The sequence below is a fragment of the Pituophis catenifer genome, unplaced genomic scaffold, assembly GCF_029215685.1.
Source record: "Pituophis catenifer annectens isolate HBS135680 unplaced genomic scaffold, rPitCat1.0.hap2 SCAF_6, whole genome shotgun sequence".
Lineage (NCBI taxonomy): Eukaryota > Metazoa > Chordata > Lepidosauria > Squamata > Colubridae > Pituophis > Pituophis catenifer.
The window spans coordinates 94,178,405-94,192,198 of record NW_027256886.1 but is presented as its reverse complement, the minus strand read 5'-3'; the positions used below and the strand labels follow the sequence as shown (position 1 = coordinate 94,192,198).

General features: G+C 40.4%; 1 protein-coding gene across 1 annotated transcript; it reads right to left on the bottom strand.

Moving 5' to 3' along the window:
- Positions 1-663: 663 nt before the first annotated feature.
- Positions 664-3,752, bottom strand: LOC139318425 (protein NDNF-like). The gene is made up of 3 exons (XM_070945865.1): positions 3,568-3,752; positions 2,993-3,126; positions 664-2,015 (listed from the first exon to the last, which is right to left on the bottom strand). The coding sequence occupies exons 1-3, from the start codon at positions 3,750-3,752 to the stop codon at positions 664-666; spliced, it is 1,671 nt and encodes a 556-aa protein (XP_070801966.1).
- Positions 3,753-13,794: the final 10,042 nt, after the last annotated feature.

Here is a 13,794-nt window from a genome sequence, read left to right as displayed (position 1 = left end):
TATGGATTGGTCACTGCTAATGAGAACTGCGGGACATATTGGATTTTCTCTGAGTTACCATTAGAGTAACCATATACATGAAATGGGGGAGGGGGGAATAGAGGGAAGGAGACCAGCACACTTCTCCTTCAGTTTTCTCTACATGATGGATAGAAATACTGAGGCATAAAGTTAACTGATTATGCCAAGATTTCTCTTCTGATAGTTCTTTCAGCTTTTTGCAAGGGCCAAATGAGAAGCATTTGCTTATATACAGTGTAAGAAAAGGGGAGTTTTGCTAACAGGTCATTACATCAAGCCTCAAACTCCAGATAAGAATTTTGGGCATTAAACTGCAAGACAAAGCTAAATTATTTGACCTTACGAAGTAGGCATCCTTCAGTTTTTTTTGATTTTGTAGGCTTGGGTTTGAAAAAGAATCATTTAATTTCAGTGGCGGGTGTTTTGTTATAGGGAGAAACCTCTGGGTCAAAGGAGAGAGGTTATAGGAGCAAATATAGCAAATCGAGCAAATCTAGTTTTCCAAGCTAAGATGTCCATCTCCAATCTTGCAACTTCAAACACAATTTTGTGTCTCAAGTTTATTCTGAAGGCGGCAACCACCAATGTTACTTTTGCCTGGTGTTTCTCCAGTTTGACCTCTCCTTGGGTGTTGAAAGGTGCTCAACATCTCTTCCTGGTCTTCACAACTTTGCTGTAATAGCGGATGGGAACCCCCGAGGACCCAATGAGATACACATCAAAAAGATAGGCCGTCCCTGCTTCCAGACCCCGGATGGTTTCGGTAGTCACAGCTCGTTGCAGATTGAGATCATGGAAGAATTTGCAGAGCACCTTTTCACTCTTCTGCCTCGACTCCGGCCCAGAGCACCTATCGACTTTCCTGGTGGCCACCCATGTCTGGTCCTCCTCAATCTCCTTCTTGTAGATGCAATACTTGCTCAGTTCCTGAGTTCCAAGCCAGGCGATGGTGACTGAATGGCAGCTCCTCAGTTTCTTAAAGGATTTGATTTTTAAACTCTCTGGGAGAGCTGGGAAGAAAGGCCTATGGAAGAGAGAGGACACCTGAATCTTCACGGATGCAGCTGAAGTCTCAGCGGACCAGAGATGGACCACGTAGGTGTCTCCCAACCTTCCTTTCAGGATGAAATGCCTCAAGCCAGCAAATCTCTCTGACATCAAGACTTCCCCGTCCTTGGATATTTCCACTAGGAGTTGCCCACTGCAAGACTGGAAGGCAAACCGAACCTGCTTCTGCGTTGCCTGGTACAGCAAATTGTAAAAGGGCTGCTTCCTCCCATCCAGTCTCAACTGAATCACCTTCCCGTCCTTCAGTTTGCTCACATTGGACTCAGGATTTTCAAGAGTCCGGGCGAAGGCTCCGGTATAAGCAGCACTGGTGTTGGTGAGGAAATTGACGACAAAAACATCAAAGTAGTACTGAATGCCAGGAGTCAAGTGGGACACTGTGTAAGTGTTTGTGAGTCCCACACAAACTTGTTTCACCTGTGCATTACCACCTTTGTGACTCATGCTGACTTTGCTCTTGGATGGGGCTTTCGGTTCCTGAGATGGGAGGCTACCTGTGGAAGGCAAGCTCACCAAAGAAGGAGACAGTTTCACCCCTGTAGGTTGTGTTGCTGTTTCTGCTGCACAGAAAGTCTTGAAATTGTAGTTTTTGTTCACCAAGAGACAATAATGAATGTTTCCTTGGGGTGGCAGGACGCTCGGACTCTGCTTCCAAGCCAGAGTTACTGTGGTGGGACCAATCCCAATGACGTCAATGCGGGGATCCATCGGCAGTTCTGGATAAAAGTGATCCGATTTGGAGTCTGTGGTCAAATATGCTTTAATCTGGGTGTCTTTCTCAATGGAGAGGAATTCAAGCATGTAGACTGCGGAATGGTGAGATGCTCCTGTGTAGTTTTCTACTGAATTACCTCGATAACTAAAGAGAGTCCGCACCAACTTGGGGCCCTTCTGGAATCGGAGGACTTCCTGAGCATTCGAATTACCTGCCAATGAAACAGAAGACAGACGAAGCTTTTAAAGTTAATGGAGATAGGAAAAGCATACACTGACCAGTGAATACAATGTAGATACCTTGAGAAAGTCTACACTTCCTGTCTGTTTTGTTTTTGGGAATCTGGAAACAGATTCCATGTCAAGGTTCCAAGTAACACCCACAACGAAAGAAGTCTCCGAGGCTTGAGTTTCCTCAAAGTTCCTTTTTATTGAAGATGTCATATTGGCACATCTGGGAAAACCCGAATCTGAAAGCTTCCAGGTTTTCCTCACCCAAGTGAAAGTTCAAGTCCCTGCCCAGCACCCACATGTCCATCACATGGTCAAATCATCCACTGTCCAAACTGGAGACACCTCCCAGTCATCCGATTCCAGGGCCCAGGGCAAGTCGTCCTTGACTCTCTGAGAAAGGAATGTTATTTTGACTACGTATCACCCATACTCTATGCAATCCCCCCTCCCATTCTCATACAGAAGAATATATGGCAGGCCTGAAGGCCCAAATGTAAAAGATGGCTTCCAGGTCTGACATTCAGGTCATATTTAAATTGGGTTTGAAGTTTATGTAATTTTTCAGAAAGCACAATGGAAGGGGTTTCTATTGCTGCCTTCTACCATTATTTTTAAACTTTCTAATCTAGGTTACTTCTTGAAGTCTCCCCTCCAAGTATTAACCAGGTCTGGTTAGCTTCCAGTCCCAGAAGGAATTTTCCTGGTGCTGAGACTTCAATGTTAAAGTTTTAATTATGGATAAAAATCTTGTTGGTACAAATCAGGTTCCAAATGAATCTAAGTCAATCTTTCTTTCATACACTAACTAGATCTCTCTGTTAAGAGAAAGAGAAATGGAATGGAAGAAGGAAAAGGAGAGAGAGAGAGAGAGAGAGAGAGAGAGAGAGAGAGAGAGAGAGAGAGAGAGAGAGAGAGAGAGAGAGAGGGAGAGATATTCAACTTCCCTCTTGCTTACCAGAAATTGTTTTCCCAAAATGGTCTGCCGATGTCTTAGGGACTCGTATACTCCACTCAATGGGGATGTCACATGGGGTTACTCTCACTGTGAAGAATGAAGAGGTTTTGCTTTCTTTTAGAACAAAATAGCACCTGGAAATGAATGGATTTGTGTTCATTTTACATCACAGAAGGGGGGTGGGGGTGGGGAAAGACCAGACAAACTTAACATATACAATATAGCCAAAGATTTGATGGTATTATTTAGCTAAAAGAATTCCTGTGATTATTTTATTTTGGAAACAGCATGTTTATACGCAAGTTTTAATCAATCTCAGAAGAATCAAAGCATCTTCCTATAAATGTGGGAAGGCCAGAGTTCCATGGGAAGTTGGTTTTTGAAAACCTTCTCCAAGGTCCATGTTAAAACAACACTTCATTGCTGAAGTTGTTCCCTCTCAACACAGTTTGGGAACCTGAGGGATGTCATAAGACAAAAGGCTTTCATCTCAAACCCATCAACAAAAACAATTCTGTAGAAGAAGGTGGCTGTGGAATCTACCCAAAATGGAAAGGAAAAGACGGGCCCCTCACCTTTGAGGCATCCCTTTGGAGAGAGAGATTGTCGTTTCCTTGCCCTCTGCAAGCATCAACATGTGATAGAAACGGAACATCTCATTCTTCAGGTTTTGCTGTAAACCAACAGCCATGATTAAAGGATGGCTGAAGCACATGACCAGAAGAAACCGGCAAGGCAGACACATCTGTGGCCCAGACATTTTCTGTGTTGCAGACCTGGGAGTTAATAAGACACGGAATGGGCTTTCTTAAATGTGATAGATTGTTAATCAGCAGTTCAAGCACTACAGAAGACAAATAGATTGTTTCCCCAAAAATAAGACCCAACCAGAAAATAAGCCCTAGCATGATTTTTCAGGATGTTTGTAATATAAGCCCTATCCCCAAAATAAGCCCCAGTTAAGATTGTCAGCCAGATGGATGCATTTATTACTGTATTTCCCCCAAAATAAGTCCTAACCAGAAAATAAGCCCTAATGTATCTTTTGGAGTAAAAATTAATATAAGACCCAGTCTTATTTTCGGTGAAACACGGTAGACATTTTATTTGTGTTAGTCGGCCACTTGGATCCTGCCAAAATTGGTATCACTTGAAAATCCATCTAGAATAGAAGTTGTCACTTTCCTTGATCAACAGGTAGGATGTCCAGTGTTTTCTAACTGCAACTGCACTGGTGGAAAGGCTAAAGAAGGGGCGGAGGAACAAAATATGTGAGAATCAGATGTGTATCATCTGTGACCAGCTGTTTGGAAACTAGCCACAGGCCCTGTTCGTCCCTTCTCCTTTTTCTCTTGTTTCTTCAGTGGATCCTCCAGGACACGGGTCACCAACCTTTCGGACCTCAGGAACCACTAAATTCATAATTTTAAATCCCGTGGACCACTAATATGAATTTTTTTAAAAAAAGATAAATAGTATTTAGTGCAATATAAAAAATGCAAATAATTTTCTGCTGACCACCAAAATTTTCTCATGGACCACCAGTGGTCCGTGGACCACTAGTTGGTGACCACTGCTCCAGGAAACAAAATTACTGGTTCTACAATCATGTCAGTTCCCTCCAATGGCAGAGCGATTCCTTGCGTGTGCTGACACATTTGTTACCTACACTTTAAGGAGACTTGAGATATGAGTCACTTGGTCGTTTGAAAAGAATAGTATTTTAAATGTCAGGAAAGGAAGAAAAGGAGAGAAGCGTGCCAATAAGAAGGGCCAAGGATCGAAACTATAGAGGATACTGTAGTTGTGTCTGCAGGCAGGGGGTGCTCTTAGAACAGCTTGAGGGGCAGCCCCTTAAGCTGATCTACACGTTAAAGAAAGAATGTTCCTTTTTTAAAAAAAAAATCTGGTTTGCAAGCAATCAAAGGGAATACATAAAACTGCAAAAATATTAGAACCAAAACTCACTTTTGAAACTGTATTTTTTTTTTAAAAATTACTTTGTGAGACAAAAATAATTATCAACAATATCAGTGATGTTCCATAATACTTTTATTTATTTTTTAAAATTAAACTCAGTAACATTTGATTCCCTATTTTAGTGTACAGATAGTCTTTTAGGTTTTAAATGACAAAAAAATCAGTTTGAGCAGGTTAAATAAATAAGTCATAAAATACAAAAAAATGTTTTGACCAACTTGTTCTGCAGCGTATTCAAACCTTTTATAATAGTATTCAGAATACATATTGAAATGGCTCCCCCCCCCCAGGTTCCTGGATTGTGTTCTCTTATGACAGAAATGCCTGAACCTCTTTATATGGTAATTAAACCAGGATTTTATATGGGTGCTGCGACCCAAAAGTAATATATTGAAAAGTCCGAGAAAGGCAGATCTCCTAGACATAAGAAAGGTAACAAAGAAAACAGATTCATCCTAAACAGATTTGGTTAAATGAATCACTCTTAACATCTTAAAAGAAACTAGGAAGAGTTGGTAGGATAGGCGAGGTAGGATATTTTATTCCTCTTACCTTGAGCCAGATGTTCACAGGTAATTCCGTGCAAAGGTTCTGAAGCACAGCTGCTGAGCTAGACTTTTGGAGAGCTTTGCTGGCAGATGCAAAAGCATCACCGAGAAACATATTCAGCTGGGCAAAACTGACCTCCCTGACTGAGAGATTTCAAAGCAGAAGGATTCCTTGAGTGGAGAAAGGATTCTTAAGGGTTGGGGGTTTTTTTCTTTAGATGTGAAGATATTTGAAAGCAGAAGGTCTTCTTCCAAGGAACTTGCAGCAGCCCTGATTTCCTGAAAGTGAGGACAGGTCCTCTGCAGAGGGAGGAGGAGAGGAGCTGGAGAGCTGAGAAGGAGGCCAGACCCCAGGGTGCTTAAAGAGGGTCTTTGGTAGAAACAGAGAAGAGGGTCTGTGGGTAGATGTGTTCACTTAACCCTTTTGTAGTGTTAGCTTGCCTAAAGTTGCCTCTACACTGTCTAGCGGATTGGATGGGTTTGACCTACTTCCAGAGATACGTTCAGCCAGAATTGAGTCAAGGCAAGATGTCTTTGATAGAACTGAGCTTTCAGTCTTTGGAATAAAATCTCTTTGCATAAAAGGGGTTTTTTTTTTCAATATTTCTTTAGGTGCAATGTTTTGATTTTTCTAGCCCATATACCTTAAAGATCTTAAGTAAGGTAGCCCATACCTTAAAGCCTTAGTAAGGCTACAGTTGGAATACCGCATCCAGTTCTGGTCACCACAATACAAAAAAAGATGTTGGGACTCTGGAAACAAAAATGATTAGGGGGCTGGAGGCTAAAACGGTATGAAGAATGGTTACAAGAATTGGGTACATCTAGTTTACTGAACTAAGGGACGCAGTTGCTGAGTGGCTAAGACGCTGAGCTTGTCAATCGAAAGGTCGGCAGTTCAGCGGTTCGAATCCCTAGTGCCGCGTAACTGGGTGAGCTCCCGTTACTTGTCCCAGTTTCTGCCAACCTAGCAGTTCGAAAGCACGTAAAAAATGCAAGTAGAAAAATAGGGACCACCTTTGGTGGGAAGGTAACAGCGTTCCGTGTGCCTTTGGCGTTGAGTCATGCCAGCCACATGACCACGGAGACGTCTTCGGACAGTGGTGGCTCTTCGGCTTTGAAACGGAGATGAGCACTGCCCCCTAGAGTCGGGAATGTCTAGCACATATGTGCAAGGGGAACCTTTACCTTTACCTTTAATCTACTGAAAAGAAAGACTAGGGATGACATGATGGCAGTATTCCAATATTTGAAGGGCTCCTACAGAGACGAGGGGGTCAAACTATTTTCCAAAGCACCAGAAGGCAGGAGAAGAAATAATGGATGGAAATTAATCCAGGAGAGGAGCAACCTAGAACTAAGGAGAACTTCCTAACGATGAGAGCCACCAATCAGTCGAAAGGCTTGCCTTCCGAAGTTGTTGGTGTTACATCATTGAAAGTTTTCAAAAAGAGACTGGACAACCATTTGTATGAAATGGTATATAGTCTCCTACTCGAGCAAGAGGTTGGATTAGAAGACCATCAAGTCCCAACTCTAACTCTATTATTCTATGTTCTATGACACAAGAGAATTTCTAGCTCTCCAGGTACAGCTAGACAAGAATTCCCGGGATCCTTTCCATCCAGTTTGCTGACTACAGATATTGGGGATTGTCATTCATCTACATCTGGATGAACGTTCCCATACTAAGGTCATATTTAAACTGTGCAACATGTGCAGATCAGCGGTAAGATGGAGCATCAGCCAAAACCAAGAGAAACGAGTTTTGATTTGCCAAAATACCAAGTCAGGATGCAAGTGACGTTGAAATGAATTGGAGGTCAATTTGTGTTACTCTAGCTTCCTGTGCTAATTGGGGATTGTGGGTGCCAAGAAAACTGAGGGGAGGGCACCCTCAACATAAGTAACCTCATGACTAAGCACTTACTGAAGAGCAGTGGTGAAATCCAAATTTTTTTTACTATCAGTTCTGTGGCTGTGGCCATGGTGTGGCCTGGTGGGTGTGGCCTGGTGGGCATGGCAGGGGAAGGATACTGCAAAATCTCCATTCCCATCCCACTCTGGGGCCAGCCAGAGGTGGTATTTGCCGGTTCTCCGAACTACTCAAAATTTCCGCTACTGGTTCTCCAGAACCTGTCAGTACCTGCTGGATTTCACTCCTGCTGAAGAGCCATCCAATGGTGCCATCTAGTTTTAATCTCAGTAAAACAGATAGGTGAGCATCTGTTTTATTGAAATCATTTATCAAAAAAATATTTTGCAGCTGCATCTGAAACATATTTGTTCATATGTAAATTTTATTTTTTAAAATGTCAATCTGATTTTGTTTATCCTCTCTGTTCAGAATTGGGGCACTGGAACCATCTCTTGGAGATGCTGTAGTTAGCAAGTTTTCTATGGGTGAATTGTTTAGACTTATCCTCCAAACTCCTTTCCACACTAAAATCTCCATGATGAGTAAGTGGAAGCGACTGCCTTCTGGGATGGGGAAGAATGGCGTTCTCTTCATGATGCTCTACTGATGCTCTTTGGGACCCGGAAGCCTCATAATCCATCCTGGCTGGATGGCCAAGCTGCAGGAAAGTGCAGGAGGCAGGCAGTGGATAAACAGAGTTAAGCTGATAAGCAGGGATTATCCAGCAAATATGGCTACACATTAAAAACAAGTTGTTTTCAGACTAAAAAGTCAAGACAAGTATGAGGGGACCTGAAAAGGCCCAGCAGAATCCTTGAGGCTCCCAAGACCCATATGATATTTGCAAGAGGACATCCTGCCAAATTGTGTTGGCTCCATTTAAGAAAAAAAGGAGTTGATTCAGCATAGGGCTCTGTTTGCAAGTATGTCCAAACTATTGATAAAAAGGCAAGAATAAATTGGGTGATAGTGAATATCCTGCAGGACTAGAACTGGTGACAACAAGCACCTTCCTTCCTTCCTTCCATTCACCCCTTTCTTTCATCCTCCCTATGATCCATCCATCCATCCATCTTTTCCTTCCTTCCTTCCTTCCTTCCTTTCCTTCATCTTACCCATTCACCTCTTTCTTCCATCCTCCCTATGATCCATCCATCCATCCATCCATCCATCCATCCATCCATCCATCTTTTTCTTCCTTCCTTTCTTCCTTTCCTTCATCTTACCCATTCACCTCTTTCTTCCATCCTCCCTATGATCCATCCATCCATCCTTTTCCTCCTTCCTTCCTTTCCTTTCTTCATCTTACCCATTCATCTCTTTCTTCCATCCTCCCGATCATCCATCCATCCATCCATCCATCCATCCATCCATCTTTTTCTTCCTTCCTTTCTTCCTTTCCTTCATCTTACCCATTCACCTCTTTCTTCCATCCTCCCTATGATCCATCCATCCATCCATCCATCCTTTTCCTCCTTCCTTCCCTCCTTTCCTTTCTTCATCTTACCCATTCACCTCTTTCTTCCATCCCCCCATCATCCATCCATCCATTCATCAATCTTTTCCTTCCTTCCTTCCTTCCTTCCTTCCTTCTTTTCTTCCTTCCTTTTCTTCCTTCATCTTACCCATTAACCTCTTTCTTCCATCCTCTCTATGATCCATCCATCCACTTTTCCTCCTTCCTTCCTTCCCTCCTTTCCTTTCTTCATCTTATCCATTCACCTCTTTCTTCCATCCTCCCTATGATCCATCCATCCATCCATCCATCCATCCATCCATCCATCCATCCATCTTTTTTTCCTTCCTTCCTTCCTTCCTTCCTTCCTTCCTTCCTTCCTTCCTTCCATCCATCCATCCGTCCATCCATTTTGTTGCTGCCTTTTGTCCTCAGGACCTTTAGACTTTATGGAACCCTGGCCAGACTCCATCTTCACCCTTTCCCATTCGGTGGATGTATTCAACCATTGAGCTTCTTGCGCTGCGAGACTCCCCCCTCTCGCAGGTCTGGCCCTCCACATTATCGAGGGCCTACCTCAATGACGGGCTTTGGAACCCAGAGAGGTGGCATGCCGCGAAGAGGGGGTTGAGGGGTTTTTTAAGTAAATTGGGTAAATTTTTTTTTTATTGCAAAAGTTTTACAATTACATTTTCACCCCTTTTTTCCTCCCCCACCCCTCCACCCCCCCAAACTTCCCAACCTCCCTAACCCTCCCTAACCCTCCCCTCCCCCCAGACTTCCCTATAATATACTCATAACTCGTAAAAAAAAAAACACAAGAAAAAAACCCTTAATATGACACTTATGTATAAACTTGAACCCCTCCCTCCCCTATATAATTTTTCTTTTTACCTCATTACGTTAAAATATTTCTAAAACATTATTTTCAGATAAAAGCTATTTGATACTTTCTAGTTTGATATTTGTTCTGAACATATTCTATCCATCTTTTCCATTCCCATTCATAAGTCTCTTGTGAGCAATCTTTTAAATATGCTGAAATCTTCACCATCTCTGCAAAGCTGGCCATCTTCAAAGTCCATTCCTCAATAGTGGGCAAAGCTTCATTTTTCCAATATTTACCTATCAACAATCTTGCTGCTGTTATCATATACAATATCAGTTTTGTTTCACCCAATGTAAAACCCTTAACTATACCCAATAAAAACAATTGTGGAGAGAATTGAATTTTTTTCTTCAAAACATTCTGCATGACCCACCAGATTTTTATCCAAAAAGCCTTAACTTTCCTACAGGTCCACCAAACATGATAATACGTAGCATCCAAACATTCACATCTCCAACATTTTGGCTGCACATTAGGGTACATACATGACAACTTTTTGGGATCTAAATGCCATCTATAAAACATTTTATAGAAATTTTCCCTCAGATTCTGCGACTGTGTAAATTTAACATTCTGAACCCAAATTTTTTCCCATGTTTCCAACATCACTGGTTCTTCAAAATTTTGTGCCCACTTAATCATACAATCTTTAACTAATTCGGTTTCTGAATCCCTTTCTAGCAAAGCATTATAAAGCCTTTTAATATGCATTGGACCTTTCTCTTTTATATGTCTAACCAATTCTTCTTCGTGCAACATAATACCAGTTTTTTGGTCCTCTTTCCATCTCAATTGTAATTGATTATATTGTAACCATGTTAGATTAATCCCTTCGTCCAACAGTGTCTGCAATGACTTCAGCTGCCATCTGCCCGCATCTGTAAAAAGAACCTCTTTGTATAAAACCCCCCCGAGTGACATTATATTTGTATTCCACAAAGTATGACCAAGATCCAACTTTGTCATCATAAAATACGTAAGCATGCCATCCAAATTCGAGATCAAAACTTTCTGCATTCAATATTCCAGTCTTTTTCCTTCCAAACCAATCACTTGTTAAAGTTAAAGCTGCTGCATCATAATATAACTGTAGGTTTGGAAGTTTAAGACCTCCTCTTTCTGGAACATCTTGCATAATTTTCAATTTCACTCTCGGCTTTTTCTCATTCCAGACAAACTTATTCACTCCAGTTTGCCAGACTTTCAATTGTTTATCACTTTTAAGCACCGGAATCATTTGAAACAAAAAAAGAAATCTTGGCAAAATGTTCATCTTAACTGCTGCTATTCTTCCAAGTAGAGACAGCTGCAGTTTTTTCCAAGTCTCCATGTCTTTCTGCACCTCTCGCCACAACACCTCATAGTTATTTTGAAACAATTTCATGTTTGATTCTGCAACCTGAACTCCTAGATATTTTACCTTAGGTACAGTCTCAAAACCTGGCCTCCTTTCTAGCTCATGTTTACGATCTTGTGTCATGTTTTTAGCTATCATTTTAGTCTTTTTTGGATTCAGTCTAAAACCTGAAACTTTACCATAGTCTTGTATAATGTCCTTCATCAAGATTATTGATTCCATTGGTTGTGATAGGGTAACAACCAGATCATCTGCAAATGCCTTTATTCTGTAATCCTCTTGCCTAATCATTATACCTTTCAAGATATTAGAGTCCCGTATTGTATTTAACAAGACTTCTAATGTTAAAATAAATAAAAGTGGGGACAACGGACATCCCTGTCTTGTTCCTTTTTCAATTTTAAACTCTGTTGTCAAACTTCCATTAATAATGATCTGTGCCTTTTGCTCTTGGTAAATTGCTGAAATCGCCTGTATAAATTGATCCCCAAAATCCATCTTTTTTAAAGTCTTTAGTAGAAAATTCCAATCCACTCTATCAAAGGCCTTCTTTGCATCCAAAAAGACCAGCACTGCAGGAATCTGTTTATTCTTCTCTAGATATTCCAATAAATCTATTACTTGCCTTACATTATCCTTCATGTGTCTGCCCTCGATAAATCCCGCTTGATCATCATGAATCACCTTTTGGATTACTGGCATCAACCTGTTGGCTAATACTTTCGCATAGATTTTATAATCTGTATTCAAAAGAGATATTGGCCTATAATTCTCTGGTTTTTTAGGACCGACTTGTTCTTTTGGTATCAAAGATATATAAGCAGTTGTCCATGATGGGGGTATTTTACCCCCTTGTTGAATATTGCAAAATAAATCTCTGAGTTGTCCCACCATTTCAGCTTGCAAAGTTTTGTAATACACTGCGGTCAAACCATCCGTGCCAGGAGCTTTGGCTGTTTTTAGCTGTTTAATTGCTACTATTATCTCCTCCTCTGTTATAGGATAATTCATTCTTTCCTTTTGTTGATCAGTAATTTTTGTAACTCTTTTATCGTTTAAATATTTTTCTATAAGTCCATTCTGCACCTCCTCTTTGGCGTATAGTTTGGTATAATAGTCCACAAAAGCTTCTTTAATTAATTTTTGTTGAAAGATTTCTTTCCCTCCAATATCAATACTATCAATAGTCCGTATACTTTGTTTTTTCCTCAATGTGTAAGCCACCATCTGCCCGGTTTATTAGCATTACAAAATGTATTATGCTTCGCATATTGTAAGTTTGTTGCAACTTGTTCCGCCATAAGCATTTGAAATTGGTCTTTCAAAAGTTTTATAGCACTACATATTCTTTCATCTGTTGGATTTTTAATAAGTAACTGTTCTTTATTCTTTATTTCTATTTCCAATTCAGATCTTTTCTTTTGTCGAAACAGTCTATGTTTAGAGTTCATGTAGATAAGTACCCCTCTCGATTGGGGTACCTTTATTCAAATTTATTTCAAAAAATTCTTTCAAATGCTTTTTAAGTTCTATTATATTTTTTTCGTATCTAAACAAGTTCTCATTTAATCTCCAAGAACGTCTCTCAACCTTATCCATCTCAATTTCTATCCATACTGGGCTATGGTCAGTCAAAGTTCTTGGGAAAATCTTTGTTCTTTTTGTCTTGACAAGTAAGTCATCTGACAACAAAATGAAATCAATCCTAGAAAAGGATCTGTGTCTGTCAGAAAAAAAAGTGTAGTCCAATTCTTTTGGATTATGTATTCTCCAAACATCTTTTAATTCCATATCTTCTTTCATGTCAAAAAAGGTCTGTGGTAATCTGATCCTAGACTTTGCCAAACTCTTTTTATCTATTTTGGAATCAATTACTCCATTCCAGTCTCCCATAATTAAAATAGATCTGTATTCCCATTGCAATATTTTAGTATGTAACATCTTATAGAAATGATCCTGTTGTTGGTTGGGAGCATAAATTCCAATCAGAAGAATTTGGCCATTTGCTGTAAGCAATTCAATTGCTACAAACCTACCATCTTCATCTGCTTCTATAACTTTAGCTGTTAGCTTTTTATTTACATAAATAACCACACCATTCTTTTTTTGCAAAGTTGAAGATATAAAATGTGTTCCTAGTTTGGAGTTTATCAAATATTTTTGATCTTGAGTTGTGATATGCGTTTCTTGTAAACAAATTATATCATTATTAAATTGTTTCAAATATGTAAATAATTTCTTCCTTTTCTGTGCTGAATTCAACCCATTAACATTCCAAGATAAACACTTAAACGTCATCTTCATCTTTCTGGAACAAAGAGCAGAATAATCGAAGGTCCTCCGAAAGCTTCGATCTCGCTCCCCCCATGGCTCCAGTCTCTTGTGCAGTACTCTTCACTGCCTTCTTGTCTTGTCTTTCCTGTTGTTGTTGTTGCTTTTGTTTAAGTAACTTAGATTGAGCTCGAGTTATACGTTGATCCTTAACTTCAATCATCTCCAAAATTGGAGAAGATTCCAGCAGAGGCTCATCCAGAAAACCTCCTTCTGCGCCTTGCATTTCCTCTAATTCCTGCTTAGACTGTTCTTGCAGTTCTTGTTGAGGTTGCTTCTCTTCACTCTCCTTAATCTCCAAAACTGTAGATGTACGTGGAGAT

What these genes read in the sequence shown, in the direction of transcription:
- LOC139318425 (XM_070945865.1), bottom strand. Translation starts at nt 3,752, where the DNA reads ATGTCTGGGCCACAGATGTGTCTGCCTTGCCGGTTTCTTCTGGTCATG. An exon ending in TCCAAAGGGATGCCTCAAAG is followed by an intron (nt 3,127 to 3,567) that starts GTGAGGGGCCCG and finishes ATTCATTTCCAG; the next exon opens with GTGCTATTTTGTTCTAAAAG. An exon ending in TTTTGGGAAAACAATTTCTG is followed by an intron (nt 2,016 to 2,992) that starts GTAAGCAAGAGG and finishes TTTCATTGGCAG; the next exon opens with GTAATTCGAATGCTCAGGAA.